This window comes from Phyllobates terribilis, unplaced genomic scaffold, assembly GCF_046119375.1.
Source record: "Phyllobates terribilis strain yellow unplaced genomic scaffold, ASM4611937v1 Scaffold_7__3_contigs__length_470593459, whole genome shotgun sequence".
Taxonomy (NCBI): Eukaryota; Metazoa; Chordata; class Amphibia; order Anura; family Dendrobatidae; genus Phyllobates; species Phyllobates terribilis.
Window position 1 is genome coordinate 140,135,084 of NW_027362767.1, and position 19,689 is coordinate 140,154,772.

The 19,689-nt window shown below is 38.8% G+C and overlaps 1 protein-coding gene across 6 annotated transcripts in view; it reads left to right on the forward strand.

Moving 5' to 3' along the window:
- Positions 1-19,484, forward strand: part of ARHGEF2 (Rho/Rac guanine nucleotide exchange factor 2) — a 148,521-nt gene extending 129,037 nt beyond the window's left edge. For all 6 annotated transcript variants that reach the window (XM_073639308.1, XM_073639310.1, XM_073639309.1 and 3 more), the window contains 20 exons: positions 3,377-3,444; positions 3,525-3,588; positions 4,023-4,155; positions 4,242-4,354; positions 4,641-4,787; positions 5,050-5,300; positions 6,210-6,335; positions 6,428-6,545; positions 11,469-11,714; positions 11,841-11,917; positions 12,015-12,184; positions 14,690-14,757; positions 14,862-15,050; positions 15,251-15,343; positions 15,460-15,524; positions 15,654-15,695; positions 16,211-16,261; positions 16,398-16,838; positions 16,932-17,118; positions 17,461-19,484. In XM_073639308.1, the coding sequence (XP_073495409.1) occupies positions 3,377-3,444; positions 3,525-3,588; positions 4,023-4,155; positions 4,242-4,354; positions 4,641-4,787; positions 5,050-5,300; positions 6,210-6,335; positions 6,428-6,545; positions 11,469-11,714; positions 11,841-11,917; positions 12,015-12,184; positions 14,690-14,757; positions 14,862-15,050; positions 15,251-15,343; positions 15,460-15,524; positions 15,654-15,695; positions 16,211-16,261; positions 16,398-16,838; positions 16,932-17,118; positions 17,461-17,546 (2,735 nt within the window). In that variant the 3' untranslated portion in view covers positions 17,547-19,484. The remainder of the gene's footprint in view (positions 1-3,376; positions 3,445-3,524; positions 3,589-4,022; positions 4,156-4,241; positions 4,355-4,640; positions 4,788-5,049; positions 5,301-6,209; positions 6,336-6,427; positions 6,546-11,468; positions 11,715-11,840; positions 11,918-12,014; positions 12,185-14,689; positions 14,758-14,861; positions 15,051-15,250; positions 15,344-15,459; positions 15,525-15,653; positions 15,696-16,210; positions 16,262-16,397; positions 16,839-16,931; positions 17,119-17,460) is intronic.
- Positions 19,485-19,689: the final 205 nt, after the last annotated feature.

Below are 19,689 nucleotides of genomic sequence, written 5' to 3' on the forward strand. Positions count from 1 at the left end.
CTGTGTATCTAATCCTATGATGTGTGATACTGAGCTGTGTATCTAATCCTATGATGTGTGATACTGAGCTGTGTATCCTATGATGTGTGATACTGAGCTGTGCATCTAATCCTATGATGTGTGATACTGAGCTATGTATCTAATCCTATGATGTGTGATACTGAGCTGTGTATCCTATGATGTGTGATACTGAGCTGTGTATCTAATCCTATGATGTGTGATACTGAGCTATGTATCTAATCCTATGATGTGTGATACTGAGCTGTGTATCCTATGATGTGTGATACTGAGCTGTGCATCTAATCCTATGATGTGTGATACTGAGCTATGTATCTAATCCTATGATGTGTGATACTGAGCTGTGTATCCTATGATGTGTGATACTGAGCTGTGTATCCTATGATGTGTGATACTGAGCTGTGTATCTAATCCTATGATGTGTGATACTGAGCTGTGTATCTAATCCTATGATGTGTGATACTGAGCTGTGTATCTAATCCTATGATGTGTGATACTGAGCTGTGTATCTAATCCTATGATGTGTGATACTGAGCTGTGTATCTAATCCTATGATGTGTGATACTGAGCTGTGTATCTAATCCTATGATGTGCGATACTGAGCTGTGTATCTAATCCTATGATGTGCGATACTGAGCTGTGTATCTAATCCTATGATGTGTGATACTGAGCTGTGTATCTAATCCTATGATGTGTGATACTGAGCTGTGTATCTAATTCTATGATGTGCGATACTGAGCTGTGTATCTAATCCTATGATGTGTGATACTGAGCTGTGTATCTAATCCTATGATGTGTGATACTGAGCTGTGTATCTAATCCTATGATGTGCGATACTGAGCTGTGTATCTAATCCTATGATGTGCGATACTGAGCTGTGTATCTAATCCTATGATGTGTGATACTGAGCTGTGTATCTAATCCTATGATGTGTGATACTGAGCTGTGTATCTAATTCTATGATGTGCGATACTGAGCTGTGTATCTAATCCTATGATGTGCGATACTGAGCTGTGTATCTAATCCTATGATGTGTGATACTGAGCTGTGTATCTAATCCTATGATGTGCGATACTGAGCTGTGTATCTAATCCTATGATGTGTGATACTGAGCTGTGTATCTAATCCTATGATGTGTGATACTGAGCTGTGTATCTAATCCTATGATGTGTGATACTGAGCTGTGTATCTAATCCTATGATGTGTGATACTGAGCTGTGTATCTAATCCTATGATGTGCGATACTGAGCTGTGTATCTAATCCTATGATGTGCGATACTGAGCTGTGTATCTAATCCTATGATGTGTGATACTGAGCTGTGTATCTAATCCTATGATGTGTGATACTGAGCTGTGTATCTAATTCTATGATGTGCGATACTGAGCTGTGTATCTAATCCTATGATGTGCGATACTGAGCTGTGTATCTAATCCTATGATGTGTGATACTGAGCTGTGTATCTAATCCTATGATGTGCGATACTGAGCTGTGTATCTAATCCTATGATGTGTGATACTGAGCTGTGTATCTAATCCTATGATGTGTGATACTGAGCTGTGTATCTAATCCTATGATGTGCGATACTGAGCTGTGTATCTAATCCTATGATGTGCGATACTGAGCTGTGTATCTAATCCTATGATGTGTGATACTGAGCTGTGTATCTAATCCTATGATGTGTGATACTGAGCTGTGTATCTAATCCTATGATGTGTGATACTGAGCTGTGTATCTAATCCTATGATGTGTGATACTGAGCTGTGTATCTAATCCTATGATGTGCGATACTGAGCTGTGTATCTAATCCTATGATGTGCGATACTGAGCTGTGTATCTAATCCTATGATGTGTGATACTGAGCTGTGTATCTAATCCTATGATGTGTGATACTGAGCTGTGTATCTAATCCTATGATGTGTGATACTAAGCTGTGTATCTAATCCTATGATGTGTGATACTGAGCTGTGCATCTAATCCTATGATGTGTGATACTGAGCTGTGTATCCTATGATGTGTGATACTGAGCTGTGTATCCTATGATGTGTGATACTGAGCTGTGTATCTAATCCTATGATGTGTGATACTGAGCTGTGTATCTAATCCTATGATGTGTGATACTGAGCTGTGTATCTAATCCTATGATGTGTGATACTGAGCTGTGTATCTAATCCTATGATGTGTGATACTGAGCTGCGTATCCTATCATGCAGTTACAATGTGCACCTATAATCAGTGCCGCCACCTGCTGGCCGCACACAGTGAGGACATGCGCCGTGCGCTCCTGTTGTGAGACAGGATGTGGTCTCAGGGTGTGTATGTGTGAGAGGTGAGGGTTCACTTATATGGTTTCCGGTCTTGTTAAAAATGACATATTTCTCTACAATTTCTTTTAATTGAGTAATATTGGCAGGCGCTTTGTAATAAAAATAAATGGAAGGAACAATGCAGGTGGCACAATTGCACAGAACCGCCAAGATCCATAATACCTCTGCTATAACACAGTGCTGGAATTTGACCGCCGTAAAATATTAAAGTAATAGAGTTACTCTGTGCACTAATAATACCGCCATCATTATGCACTGAAGTTTCTACATTTTAACCAAAGACTGGCCTTAAAGAATGGCCGCAACATAAGAAGTATTATGTGATGACACCATATGGCTGAGCATTTCAAGCATGATCCATTGTCACGGCCGGTATGGCACTAGATACTTTTCTGGAGATCTTGTGGCCCTGAGCTGAGATCTTGTGATCCGGTGCCCGGGATGTATCTCCGTTTTCAGCCTCCACACAATGGAGCTTTTGTGAGATGTTACAGGAGTTGTCTGTCTGGTTACAGAGCCGACAGTTTCGGCATACGTCACCTCCCTCAAGGCACTGTACGCTGGCAGAGGACCTATCACCGCTGCCGGGTCTCTGTCCGAACCCCATTAAAGAGTTAATTGTCCTGCCCCATCGAGAGAACCAGGAAAATTCAATTACTTGCTACTAATGGTGTATAATTGCAGCATGTCGCCGTGCCTCGCGCCCCTATGAGGTCACCATCTTGTCAACTCCAGATAGTGCCTCCAACTGAGCTTCCGCCACTGCTTCTAGGGCAGTCTCGGCCTCCTTCTTTCTGCCTCTCAGTGACGCCATGTTACCGTACATCGAGTGCGGTGTTATAATGGCAAGAGCGCTGCCGGACCCACTCAAAAGCAGAAGCTCCCGTCCCAAGGACGACAGTCATCGTTAACCCTTACACAATCGCTAAAACCGACACCAAGGCCGTTTTTTATATTTATAAGTACAAAATATTTTGGATTTTCGCTACGTTTAGGATGTAAAATAACCAATATTCTCCTATTCTTCCCTTAGCGTGCAACGTTACGATACACAACCGCTGTAAAGACGCCCTCCCCAGCTGCACCAAGGTGAAACAGAAGGTAAGGGTGGGCTACAAGCCATAGAGGACAGTCGCCCAAGGGGTGAGGATGACATAATAACGACTGCTTTATGGTTACAGCAACAGAAAGCCGCCTTCCTGAAGAACAGCTCTGCCCTCCAGAACGTGTCTCTGAGGAACAAATGTGAGTACGACCACAGCCGTCGGCTGTAAAAACCGGTGCGACAGGTTATATAACGTAATAAAAAGGAGCTGAGCTCAGGAACATATGTCATTGCACAATAAAAATGAACTACTGAGGAAATGAGGGGGTTAACATTGCAAAATCAGATGCGACTTCTTCTTCAGAAGAACTCACTCCTATAATGCGGCAGCGGATTTAGCACACAGGAGGAGGTTATGAGAAAGATCTGCGTCTATTCTGTGGATTTTCTGAGCTATTTGAAAAAAAAAAGTTCTCTAATAAAGCTGTGCTGCCACCCTGTGCAAGAAAATTATACCGCAAATATAAATGAAAACTTATACTTTACTGCCACCCTGAGGAAGGAAATGGTACTGCGTGTAAAAATCCTATTAATTGTTTTCTCAACTCTTTTTTTTTTTTTTTTTGTCCTGCAGCCAGTACTTTAAGGGAGAGACCCAACTCTGCCATCTATCCTTCCGATAGCCTCCGACACTCCCTGCTAGGTTCACGTCGCGGGCGACCGTCTTTATCTCTCTCCAAAAGCGTCTCCACGACCAACATTGCAGGGTGAGATTACGGTTTCTTTCAGTAGACTGTTCCGCGAATGTCTGCTTTCTGGACGCCATGTTTTATGTTACTTTTGTGCTACTCAGGAATCTGAACGATGAGAGCCCCCTGGGAATACGCCGGATTTTGTCTCAGTCCACGGACTCTCTGAACATGAGGAACAGGACATTGTCGGTGGAATCTCTGATCGATGAAGGAGGTCTGTGTCCTTGTAATGTACAGTAGCCGTCCACCGCTCCGTAAGAGCTACGGTTTTAGTCTGGTCGATGTTGATGTGTATGGCCAGTTAATACATTCGTGAAGTAGGATGGTTATTACTAGCATTTTCTTTAACTAAAGCTAGTTTCTTGGCATTTTTTTTTTTTACTTGGTTGACACATGTTGTCGCTATTCTTCCGAGACTTTCCATGATAATGTAGGGGTAAAGAACTTGGCTCAACAGGTGACGTCCAGACTTAAAACTTTGCATCTTTTACGTTTTTTAGGCGCTGATATTATCTGCAGCCAGCTGATGAGCGATTTCGCAACAGACGAAAAGGAGTTTGAAGCGGATTCGTGGAGCACGGCGGTGGATAGCAATTACCTACAAAAGCACAAGAAGGATGTGATGAAGCGGCAGGATGTTATATATGGTGAGAACTGTCTTGCCAGAATTATGGGGGCTTTTCTGGGATTATAAAAAAAATGGAACAGTTCCACACAAGGTGTCTTTGGTTTTCCGGCTCAATGTAATACCAGACATCGGGAAGACAGGAGTTGACCTTTTCTAATTTTGGGCAACACCGTATTGATATCAAATAAAAACTAGAATGTTTCTCTATTTGGTGAAATGCACAGGCGTCGCAGCAACGCTCCACTCCGCTCTGACACGTCTCGTCCTGGTTTACTTTTTAGAGCTTATCCAAACCGAGCTCCACCATGTTCGCACATTGAAGATTATGACCTACTTGTTCCGTAAGGGAATGCTGGAAGACCTGCAGATGGATCCAGCTCTGGTCCAGAAAATGTTCCCATGTGTAGATGAACTCAGTGACATCCATATCCGCTTCCTCATCCAGCTCCTTGAGAGGCGCAAGGACTCCCTGGAACCTGGCAGTACCAAGAACTTCGTCATCAACAAGCTGGGAGACATCCTGATAAACCAGGTACTGTAGAGACTTGTGTGTAGAAGATGCCCGAAGGAGGTAGAGGGCGCTACCCTATCTGATATGCTTAAAGGATGCCGGAGACAAATATGCACGTAGGAAATGGGGATGAGGGAGGGCAAGAGTGGGATTTATTTCTTTAGATTTGCATACAGGTTGTTAAGAGGTCAGCCAAGGAGGCCTGGGTTAAATCATAGCACTGCAGGTTTTGATTAGAGGCACCTAGCTTTGACTAAGAACCAGGGCCTGTTTTCACTAGGTGTGTCAGTCTGCTGAATGAAGCGGAGTCAAGTATACTGAAGCTGGTGAGTGACCAGCCAAAATGTGAGCTGTTGCTGAGAGAGAAATGTGCCAGGGTCTCTGTCTGAATGGAGACTGCATAGGTCAGCTAGGAAAGCTGAGCAGGCTGTGTGTTGGAGCTGCAGAGTAACATGTGAACTGTGCCCAGTTTGGCATGGAAGCTGCTGGTGCTCGGGCTGAAGGTGATACCGAGACTGGTAAGATCGAACCTCTTATTTGAGTAAAGTTTGCTCTGGGAGAAAAGTACTGTAATTTCTTCAGGTGAGCTCACTGACCTATATGTGCTGCTATATGAATTGTGTATTTGTTGTTATACCTTTGTGCCCAGAAGAGGCTGTTTTGGTTTTGGTTTCCTTGGAGTTTTATGAAAGCAATAAAATTGCACCTGTTTGGACGAAACTGCATTTCCTGTGTGAACGCTACCAAATGCCTACCTGAAAGAGTGAATCCCTACAGCCTTCAGAAAACAAGGCTGTATAGCATTAACAATGGCTACCTACAGTTACAACTTTATGCTGCAAAGGAACAGTTCTGTAGATAAATAAGAAACATTTTGGTTATCTTGAGTATTTTTGGAATCGTCTATATTTATCCCTATTTCGTCTGCAGTTTTCAGGGACCAACACAGAACATATGAAAAAAGCTTACACTGAATTTTGTAGCCAGCACCAAAAGGCTGTGAAACTCTACAAGGAATTGTTCTCCAGAGATAAGAAATTCCAGCAGCTGATGCGAGTGAGTTCTCATGAAGAATCATGTTTGATGCATTAGAGACTGCACCGGTCAGCTAGGAAATCATTTCTGATTTGTGTCCTCTTCCCATACAGAAATTGACTCGATCCCAGCTGCTCCGAAGGCATGGAGTGCCAGAGTGCATTCTTCTCGTCACCCAAAGAATTACCAAGTACCCTGTCCTCATTGATCGCATACTGCAGAACTCTAAAGGTGTGCAGATATCAGTCATATTGTCATCATAGTGAGTAATGTACTTTGTGTGAGCTGCTGAAAGGAGTGGGCGAAGAGCAGGGACAACTGTCCCAAATAGAGGCACGTTTTACCATCTGCCCTCAAGTGTGTTATACAGCTCCCTATGTACAAGAATATAACTACTATAATACTGTTCCCCATGTACAAGAATATAACTACTATAATACTGCCCCCTATGTACAAGAATATAACTACTATAATACTGCCCCTATGTACAAGAATATAACTACTATAATACTGCCCCATATGTACAAGAATATAACTACTATAATACTGCCCCCTATGTACAAGAATATAACTACTATAATACTGCACTATGTACAAGAATATAACTACTATAATACTGCCCCCCATGTACAAGAATATAACTACTATAATACTGCCCCCCATGTACAAGAATATAACTACTATAATACTGCTTCCTATGTACAAGAATATAACTAATATAATACTGCTTCCTATGTACAAGAATATAACTACTATAATACTGCTTCCTATGTACAAGAATATAACTACTATAATACTGCCCCCCATGTACAAGAATATAACTACTATAATACTGCTTCCTATGTACAAGAATATAACTACTATAATACTGCCCCCCATGTACAAGAATATAACTACTATAATACTGCTCCCTATGTACAAGAATATAACTACTATAATACTGCTCCTATGTACAAGAATATAACTACTATAATACTGCCTCTATGTACAAGAATATAACTACTATAATACTGCCCCTATGTACAGGAATATAACTACTATAATACTGCTCCTATGTACAAGAATATAACTACTATAATACTGCCCCTATGTACAAGAATATAACTACTATAATACTGCTCCTATGTACAAGAATATAACTACTATAATACTGCCTCTATGTACAAGAATATAACTACTATAATACTGCCCCTATGTACAAGAATATAACTACTATAATACTGCCCCTATGTACAAGAATATAACTACTATAATACTGCCCCTATGTACAAGAATATAACTACTATAATACTGCCCCTATATACAAGAATATAACTACTATAATACTGCCCTTATGTACAAGAATATAACTACTATAATACTGCCCCTATGTACAAGTATATACTATAATACTGCCCCTATGTACAAGAATATAACTACTATAATACTGCCCCTATATACAAGAATATAACTACTATAATACTGCCCCTATGTACAAGAATACAACTACTATAATACTGCCCCTATGTACAAGAATATAACTACTATAATACTGTCCCCTATGTACAAGAATATAACTACTACAATACTGCCCCCTATGTACAAGAATATAACTACTATAATACTGCCCCTATGTACAGGAATATAACTACTATAATACTGTCCCCTATGTACAAGAATATAACTACTATAATACTACTCCTATGTACAAGAATATAACTACTATAATACTGACCCCAATGTACAAGAATATAACTACTATAATACTGCCCTCCTATGTACAAGAATATAACTACTATAATACTGTCCCCTATGTACAAGAATATAACTACTATAATACTGCCCCTATGTACAAGAATATAACTACTATAATACTGCTTCTATGTACAAGAATATAACTACTATAATACTGCCCTCCTATGTACAAGAATATAACTACTATAATACTGCCCCTATGTACAAGAATATAACTACTATAATACTACCCCTATGTACAAGAATATAACTACTATAATACTGCCCCTATGTACAAGAATATAACTACTATAATACTGCCCCTATGTACAAGAATATAACTACTATAATACTGCCCCTATGTACAAGAATATAACTACTACAATACTGCCCCCTATGTACAAGAATATAACTACTATAATACTGCCCCTATGTACAAGTATATACTATAATACTGCCCCTATGTACAAGAATATAACTACTATAATACTGCCCCTATATACAAGAATATAACTACTATAATACTGCCCCTATGTACAAGAATACAACTACTATAATACTGCCCCTATGTACAAGAATATAACTACTATAATACTGTCCCCTATGTACAAGAATATAACTACTACAATACTGCCCCCTATGTACAAGAATATAACTACTATAATACTGCCCCTATGTACAGGAATATAACTACTATAATACTACCCCTATGTACAAGAATATAACTACTATAATACTACTCCTATGTACAAGAATATAACTACTATAATACTGACCCCAATGTACAAGAATATAACTACTATAATACTGCCCTCCTATGTACAAGAATATAACTACTATAATACTGTCCCCTATGTACAAGAATATAACTACTATAATACTGCCCCTATGTACAAGAATATAACTACTATAATACTGCTTCTATGTACAAGAATATAACTACTATAATACTGCCCTCCTATGTACAAGAATATAACTACTATAATACTGCCCCTATGTACAAGAATATAACTACTATAATACTACCCCTATGTACAAGAATATAACTACTATAATACTGCCCCTATGTACAAGAATATAACTACTATAATACTGCCCCTATGTACAAGAATATAACTACTATAATACTGCCCCTATGTACAAGAATATAACTACTACAATACTGCCCCCTATGTACAAGAATATAACTACTATAATACTGCCCCTATGTACAGGAATATAACTACTATAATACTGTCCCCTATGTACAAGAATATAACTACTACAATACTGCCCCCTATGTACAAGAATATAACTACTACAATACTGCCCCCTATGTACAAGAATATAACTACTATAATACTGCCCCCAATGTACAAGAATATAACTACTATAATACTGCCCTCCTATGTACAAGAATATAACTACTATAATACTGCTCCCTATATACAAGAATATAACTACTATAATACTGTTCCTATGTACAAGAATATAACTACTATAATACTGTTCCTATGTACAAGAATATAACTACTATAATACTGCCCCTATGTACAAGAATATAACTACTATAATACTGACCCCAATGTACAAGAATATAACTACTATAATACTGCCCTCCTATGTACAAGAATATAACTACTATAATACTGCTCCCTATATACAAGAATATAACTACTATAATACTGCCCCTATGTACAAGAATATAACTACTATAATACTGCCCCCTATGTACAAGAATATAACTACTATAGTACTGCTCCTATGTACAAGAATATAACTACTATAGTACTGCTCCTATGTACAAGAATATAACTACTATAATACTGCCCCTATGTACAAGAATATAGCTACTATAATACTGCCCCTATGTACAAGAATATATCTACTATAATACTGCTCCTATGTACAAGAATATAACTACTATAATACTGCCCCTATGTACAAGAATATAACTACTATAATACTGCCCCTATGTACAAGAATATAACTACTATAATACTGCTCCTATGTACAAGAATATAACTACTATAATACTGCCCCTATGTACAAGAATATAGCTACTATAATACTGCCCCTATGTACAAGAATATATCTACTATAATACTGCCCCTATGTACAAGAATATAACTACTATAATACTGCCCCTATGTACAAGAATATAACTACTACAATACTGCCCCCTATGTACAAGAATATAACTACTATAATACTGCCCCTATGTACAGGAATATAACTACTATAATACTGTCCCCTATGTACAAGAATATAACTACTACAATACTGCCCCCTATGTACAAGAATATAACTACTACAATACTGCCCCCTATGTACAAGAATATAACTACTATAATACTGCCCCCAATGTACAAGAATATAACTACTATAATACTGCCCTCCTATGTACAAGAATATAACTACTATAATACTGCTCCCTATATACAAGAATATAACTACTATAATACTGTTCCTATGTACAAGAATATAACTACTATAATACTGTTCCTATGTACAAGAATATAACTACTATAATACTGCCCCTATGTACAAGAATATAACTACTATAATACTGACCCCAATGTACAAGAATATAACTACTATAATACTGCCCTCCTATGTACAAGAATATAACTACTATAATACTGCTCCCTATATACAAGAATATAACTACTATAATACTGCCCCTATGTACAAGAATATAACTACTATAATACTGCCCCCTATGTACAAGAATATAACTACTATAGTACTGCTCCTATGTACAAGAATATAACTACTATAGTACTGCTCCTATGTACAAGAATATAACTACTATAATACTGCCCCTATGTACAAGAATATAGCTACTATAATACTGCCCCTATGTACAAGAATATATCTACTATAATACTGCTCCTATGTACAAGAATATAACTACTATAATACTGCCCCTATGTACAAGAATATAACTACTATAATACTGCCCCTATGTACAAGAATATAACTACTATAATACTGCTCCTATGTACAAGAATATAACTACTATAATACTGCCCCTATGTACAAGAATATAGCTACTATAATACTGCCCCTATGTACAAGAATATATCTACTATAATACTGCCCCTATGTACAAGAATATAACTACTATAATATTGCCCCTATGTACAAGAATATAACTACTATAATACTGAACCTATGCACAGTAATAATACTATAATACGTACAAGAACTAATATAAAACTATCCTCCATGTATTTATAACTATTACAACACTGCTTTCTATGTACAAAAATATAACTGCACTACTGTCTGGAACATAGGGAACATACTATATAGTTCATATCTGTGGATGCATTAATTTACATCTCTGCATAACAGGGGGACTTCAATTCACCACTCATGGCCACTGAAAATCTGAATATCCCTTGATATGCCCTCTACTATTAAATTTAGGTCCATTTACAACCTTTACCTCTACAGGTGATGAGGAGGAGTATCAAGACTTGGCTACTTCCTTGACCCGCGTGAAAGAGCTCATTTCCTCCATCGATCAAGAGGTCTACAATTCCGAAAAGAATCTGCGGCTGCAAGAGATCTACCAGAAAGTGGACAGCAAGTCCACAGCGTTTATCGAGGAGAATTATTTCACTAAGGAAGAGCTGCTAAGAAGGAAGTTAGTTCATGAAGGTTCCCTGCTGTGGAAGACGGTTGCCGGACGTTTCAAAGGTGACAGGATTAACCATCAACGTGACTATGATGGTGTATTGGTTGACATTTGCTCCATAACTGTGTATTCATAAATGTTCTGGATAGACTTTGAATGGGTCATCTATTATTCTCTTCTTTTTATAGATGTTATCATGCTGCTAATGACTGATGTCCTTGTCTTGCTCCAAGAGAAGGACCAAAAATACTGCTTTCCATCCTTGGTAAGAGCATACAGAGATATTGTAAACCCTTGACAAGCGTAGACCTGCCAGCCGGAAGGCCAGAATGCATGACGTTTATATTGCTCTTGTGTATTAGGACAAGTCCTCAATCATCTCCTTGCAAAACCTCATTGTACGGGACATTGCCAACCAGGAAAAAGGAATGTTCTTGATCAGCGCCAAACCTCCCGAGATGTACGAGGTTCATGCCGCCTCAAGGGAAGATCGAAACACATGGATGAAACTTATTGCACAATCCGTGAAAGCGTAAGTGAATGTACAGACTATGGGCTTTTCAAAGCGCCCAAAATCAGCATGCAGGGTTTTTAACCCTTAACTCGTCTTCTGATGACCCCCGTGCCTGTCATTACGATCCTCCTCTGAACACTGACATGTGGCCGGTGTTCATAGGAGATCGTGATTTCTGTTATACATAGCAGTGATGAAGCACTAATATACATATATAGCACAAGCGACTGAACAATCGCAGCTTCAAGTCCCCTAAGGGAACTATTAAATACAGTAAAAAGTGAGAAGAAAAAGTTTTTTAATATGAAAAAAAAATTAAAACACAAATTTTCAAACCCCCCCCCCGTTTTGCCCCCATTAAAACTACAACAATTATAAAAAAAAATACACATATTTTGGTATCGCCGCATTCAGAAACGCCCAGTCTATCAAAATATAAAATAAATTAATCCGATCGGTAAAGGATGTAACGAGAAAAAAAAAATCAAAAAGCTAGAATTAAAATTTTTTTGGGGGCCGCCACAACATTGCAATAAAATGGCGATCAAAACATCTACCTCCAAAATGGTATCCCTAAAAATTGTCAGCTCAGGGCACAAAAAATTAAGCAGTCACACAGCCCCAGATAATGAAAATGTTACGGGTCTCGAAAAAAGGCGACTTAAGTGAAATAATTTTTTCTTTAGAAATTTCTGGATTTTTTTTTCACCACTTAAATAAAAAAAAATAATAAAACCTCTACATGTTTGGTATCTGCGTACTTGTACTGACCTGGGGAATCCTATTGCCCAGTCTGTTTTACCATACAGTGAACATGGTAAATTAAAAAAAAAAAAAAGAAAAAAAACAATTGTGGAATTGCACTTTTTTTTTTTGCAATTTTTTTCCCGCTTTCCAGTGCATCACATGATAAAATAAATGGTGTCTTTTAAAAGGACAACTCGTCCCGCAAAAAAAAAACAAGCCCCTCATATGCTAGGTGGACAGAAAAATAAAAATGTCATGGCTCTTGGAAGAAGGGGAGGAAAAAACGAAAGCGCAAAAAAAAAACGGAAAATCGCAAGGTTATGAAGGGGTTAAAGCTACCACCATAAATGAGGAGGGCACCATCTAATAAACGGGATCTACCTGCAGCATCTCATGAACTAACAAGTGGAAAATTATTTTTGGGAAAGAGGAGATGCTAACTAATAGTGATCACCAAAATGATAAAGAAAAAAATAAATAAATAGTGATCAATAGCAATATCAATCTATGAAAATATATCAATTTATTAAATACAAATGTTTCCTGACACATATACATGTAGTAACAAACTAACAAACATATAAAACACCATAAAATAGTGGAAAAACACCACTGTCTAAGGAGCCAGCTGATACATTATAATAGAATCACGTATATAATGATACAACAAATACTATAAATGATAATTCAATGAATGAAGAAATACAGAGCGCACAGGCTCAGTGCAATATCTGTGATGGTCAATGATGCCTAGACCCTGCAATGCACTAGTTAAATAACAGGGTAAATGTGTAAAGGCAAGTAAAGCACATAAAAGGCTGAAAAAGCAGAGTATGGCAAAAAGCAGTACCTGTTTCCCCACACTGAATGGTGCCCCCAAAAAGTACGATCCTAATGGAAAACCAAATAGGTCCCTACAGCTAACATAAGCTAATGACCACAGCGGAACCTAAAGCACTGAATAAGGGGATGATACCAGAAAGTGAGAGCCTGTGCTGAAAAAAATATAATAAGAACAGCTGGCGCCGCGGAGCCCAACGCGTGTCGCCACTCACGGTGGCTTCATCAGGGGCATATGCAAGAAACATTCTAATGTCAGTTGATATAACAGCCAGTTAATAAGATAATTGTGGAATTTACCATGAAGACAGCTGTGTGTAAGCAGGACGCTGGGAGGTCGAGCATCGCGGCAGGAAGCTTGCACTGTCAGGGCGGAAACATGTGCACCTCACCTCCGTAGTGTCCTGTGTTGCCATGGTACCCACGCCCACACAGAGGGCGCACAGTAATGGACGGGCAGCCGGGAATCAGTGACTTTGTATTTAATAAATTGATATATTTTCATAGATTGATATTGCTATTGATCACTATTTATTTATTTTTTTCTTTATCATTTTGGTGATCACTATTAGTTAGCATCTCCTCTTTCCCAAAAATAATTTTCCAAGGGGTTAAAGCTCCTAGTGTTATTAGAGTATAGAAGCGCATTATAGTTGCTCTTTTCTTCTTGTTTCCGAACCACATAAATAAGAACTATTTAGTATGTAGAGGGGACGGCAATGCTGTTGCCCCTCTTGGACCCTGCAATCGTTGTAAAAAAAAAAAAAAGGGAAAAAACATTTTGGTAGCCCAGGAAATAATAAATGCAAAACTCTTGAGAAAAAAATAACAAAAAGACAGCTGGATATTTGGAACGGGTACACTCATCGTCATGGAGTAAATTGGCTGCTTTTCTAATGTGATGCCCATAAATGATCATCTTGATTAAATTTTTAGATGTCCCAAACGGGAGGACTTTCCATTGATTGAGACCGAAGTGGAAGCTAAACTGAGAAAGTTAAAAGGTGCGTATGTTTTCCATCACAATTCACGTATCAAGTGATATTACAGATTATCCTTTGTAGCAAAAAGTCCAGGAGTGGAATATTAACCTTGTGTTTTCTGGCAGAGGTCATACAGCAGAGGGACAGAGAAGTAGCAGACATCCTTGAAGACAAAGTGACCCTATTCTCGAAAGTTCTTCAGCTGCAGGCAGGAGAAGACACCCCGTTGGGTGGTAACACACGCAAACTCTTCAGGACTGAATCAACAGACAGCTATCGAGGAGAGAAACTCATCAGTGAAGCCATTAAAGAAGGTAAAGCTACGTGTTGCCATGAATTGGCCATTTGAGCAGTTCAATATGCACATAACCTGGAGTAGCCCTCATACTTGGTGGTTACATTATGTCCTGCTCATATTTTTGCTGATTCTTCTTAGCTCACGTCTTCCTCGGTAACTTACACTTGTGAATTGTGTGATTGTGTTGATTATAGACATTTATTTTTTTCTTTTTAGTGGAAGCTCTCAAGGATGTGATACTTTTGATTGGAACAGAACAGTACTCGCCTAAAGTAGAGCAAAACCATGTCACGACGAGTGACACTGCATGTGAGTATCCAACGGGGGTGGTGCTGGTCCTCCGACTGCATGTGCAGGGTTTTCTACATGTGTCTGGATGCCTTAGATATGAAGCATTCTTATAATGAACTCGTTGTCACCTGCAGATACTGAGGGCAGCAGTGTGAATGGATCCCTAGATTCTAATAAAGATGAAGACATTAATTTGAAGGTGAGTCCACCATCGTTTTGTATTGATGTTTAGGAAAGCAGCAATTCTGGAACAACGTTGTTACAGTGTATTTGAATGTTTGCCTGTCAAACAGCTTACTGTATGTCATGTCTGATTTTTTTCTTATAGGATCGTAATGGCAATCAGCTGCAGAATAAAAGTCCACAGGAGGTAAATGTCAGTATTGTACTTAATGCCGGGCCTCTATTCTTTATCCTATATATCAAGTGCCGGGCCGCTATTTTTCCTTCCTTCCTCTTGTATAAAAAGTGTCTATCCTTTATCCCTTTTCCTGTACAAAGCGTGATCTTTTATCTTTCCTCTTGTATACAGAGTGTCTATCCTGTATCCCTTTATACAAAGTGCTGATCCTCTATACAAAGTGTCATCTATCCCTCCTCCTGTGCACAGAGGGCCGGACCTCTGGCGCCCCCTCGTGTGCACAGAGGGCCGGACCTCTGGCGCCCCCTCGTGTGCACAGAGGGCCGGACCTCTGGCGCCCCCTCGTGTGCACAGAGGGCCGGACCTCTGGCGCCCCCTCGTGTGCACAGAGGGCCGGACCTCTGGCGCACAGAGGGCCGGTCTTATCCCTTCTTTAGTATACTGAAATGATGTTCAGAGATAAATAATGAAGTGATTTGAGGATCAATTGGATTGACTCTCAACTCTGCTCTTTCACCTTGTAGGAGGCTCTGCAGAGGATTTCAAGCCTATACAATATGTTACATGGCCTGCAGGTGAGTATCACAAGGGATGAAGGACATTAATACTAGATCATGCATGGTATATTAAAAAAATCAGCATGTGAATGTATTATACATAGGCCAGCCATAGAGGGAGTATTGTTTCAGATCTTTGTTCTTACCTCTGCAGGTCGTTGTCGCTCAGCAGGACAGTCTGTTGAGTCTCCAGATCCCAGATAGCTGTGATAAAAAGGAAAGTCTATGCCGTACTAATTCCCGGGACTTGACTGTGGCAGAGCCCTTGTCCAAAAGCATTGATAAACCAGGGACAGAGCTGACCCTACTTCAGCGGCAGCACACTCTACTGCAGGAAGAGCTGAGGCGCAGCAGGAGGCAGTGTGAAGAACGAGCACAGGAATCAGGGACTTTGGAAACCCGACTTAGAGAAAGTGAGCAGATCAGAAACAAACTGGAAAGAGAACTGGAAGAAGCAAAAAAACAAGTGGTCCAGATGCAGAGAGAAGGGAGCAATAGTGGAATAGAGATCGGCAGGATTTGCAGAGCAATTGACCCTAGGAGAAGAAGCCTGCCCGCCGGAGATGCCTTGTATCAAACATTCACACCGCCCCAGGTAAGAAGGCTCTTCCTTACCCACGTTAACATCTAATCTGTCCACAAATTATAGTTTCTAGGCTAACAATTTTACACCCATCTCCACTTACAGTCAAACCATGACCGACGTTCTACCGTGGTTGACGGGCCACTCCCCATCATCACATTTCAAGATGATCCAGACCTAAAGGATGACTTGAGTGATCTAACCGAGCTAGAAAGACTGCCAGAGACTGCAGACACGGAGTCGTCTGAAGAAGAGGGTGGTGGTCCACCAACTTCACCGTCAAGCACGCGAGGTAAGAGTCACTCACGACAGCTAAGCCAACCATAATGTTGAGGAGGACAGTTTATTAATGTCATCCATGGTCTCTTCAGAAACATGATGAATACTATAGTACTTGACTATTTTAGTCAGCCCCCAAAAAACTAATAAGTGACAGGGCGTGTGCGTGACCACAGCCCAATTTAAGTTTCTTCTCACCGTGCTTGTGCAGTAAGGAGGAATGGGTGTTGTGACTCCCAATTTTAGTGAGTGAGGAGTATCACTCATCCTGCATATAAGCGATATGTTTTTGACTGGTATAACCTTTTTTTGTATAAAGGATAACCATTCCATTTTCCATAATCTCACTTTACAGAATTTCTGAGAATGCAGGACATTCCAGAGGAGGCAGAGAGCACTCACGACATTCGAGACGCAGAGATGGACTCTTCAGAAAGTTGAGGAACTCTTGACTCTTACTGTGGACACAAGATGGACGAACTGCTCCACCCAAGGGAGTGGTGAAATAAAGTGACTGATACTGTTAGTGGAGAAAGAATTACTCAATTCCTTCCCAAATAGGTTTTTTTTTTTACAAGTAAATGAATAGACTTTTTTTTTTTTTAAAAAAGTTCCCTCGAGATGGACCAATTAAAATGTCCTCAGAAGGGGCTGCATGCAACGGTTTAGATTTATACAGACCAACATGGATATGCTGGTTTCCGAGTCGTGTAAAAGAATTACATAGACTCTTGCAACAAATGTTGGCTAAAAGACTCCTACATAAAAAATTGGAAAAAAAAATAAAAAATACAAGACGTTTTGGAACTTCTGTCTCTTTCCCTACACCCAGAAAATGACTAGCTTTCTTAGACTGTTGTACTGTTGCTTACTTTGACCTTCCTGGATGGACCACGTTTATTTATTTATTATTTTTATGCGATCAGAATTTTTTTTTAAGTTATTGGTTGAGACATTCAAACAGGTCTGAGAAGCAGAAATAACTAGTCTCTTTTTCTTATTTTTTTTTTTTAATCAATCTCCATGGTGCGTCTTTTGCCTTTTGGGGAGGCATTTTACGACTGTTAAGCCGCTATTAGGTAAGAAAGCCAAACAAGCCATGTCTTTACTAATTGTCGATGAAATGCGGATTGTTGGATCCCATGTGACGTCCTCCTAGGCTGGTTAATAGACGGAATTTTATTTTTTTCCCACGGTTCTGCACAAACACTTCTTCTTTCACAACACTCCAACCACCACTCCAACACTCCAGCTGTCTCCGAGCTTGGCCTTGACGATGGAAGATGGATCAATTTTTTTAAGATAATGATTGCCTCTGAGTGATTAAGAAAAGGAAGAACACCGTGATGCTGTAAGAAAATATGTTTTTTCTATGTCAGTATGCTCCAGATAAACAGCCGCTTTAGGGTTTGCATCAGAAAGTGGCTAACTCCTTTAAGAGGACACAAAAAAGAAGTTTGTACACCCTGATATCAGGGATCAGAAGATATTCCCCCTCCTAAGAATCACTGACCAGTAAAACACAAAAATATAAAACAAGTAAAAAAAAATGTTGAATTCTTTTGCAATTGTAGTGTTTCCTTTTTTCCGAAATATTTGGATTTGTTGACGTCCCAGCAAGTATTTGTCGAATTTCCACATCGTATTTCTCTTCATCGTCGCTCTCCTTCCTTGAATTAACCTTCTACTTTATTTTTTCTCTGTTATTTCTTGTAAAGCTGCTTCACTCTTAACGAGGAAAAAAAGAATCTTCTACTATTCCAACCATCGATCCTATTTATATTTTGTATGAAACGATCTCATGTAAATAATTTTAGATTTTATCGCGGTCCTGTTTTGTTTCATAAGGATTTATTTTTTTTTTTTTTTTTAACTTCTGAATTTTTTGTTTTAAGAATTAATGTTTTAATAATCAACTCCAAAAAGCAGAAATCTGTAGTAAATCTGCATTAAAAAAAAGAAATAATAATTGTAGTAAAAATTCATCCTCTCTATATACCCCTGGAGGGAAATATCTGATTTTTTTTTTTTTAATTGACCCTTTTTACGCTTAGTGGAAACGGCTGTTTTAACACCAGAGCCTTTTCTTCAGGTGACCAAAATGTTCGCGCAGATGAAGGACCAATCCAATCATGTACAATTAATGATTAATTGAATGATTATTGATTTTAAGAATATCCAAAAATCTAAGATATTTAACAGAAATCTTTGTATCTGTATATATATAATATAAATATGAAGAGGAGTTCTGTACATAGGCTGACTTAATATTGTATGAAATTCATGTTTGTTTGTTTTTTGTTCTGATAAAACACAAAAAAAAGTGGAAAAAAATATTATTTTTGCTTTGCTGGTCAATAAAATGTATTCATATGGAAATCTCTTGCAATTTTAGTCTCATTCGATGTTCAGATTTGGCAAACTACCACAGTCCAGGGTTGTAAAATGTTTGTATGTTTAATATGAAAATTGCCTCTTTAGAGAAAAAGAGGACTTGAACTCTATAGCGCCACCTATTGGAAGCAGCAATCCTACAAGTCACAATCGACCCTTTAACGAGTCTTGCCATATGACTTAGGATAAA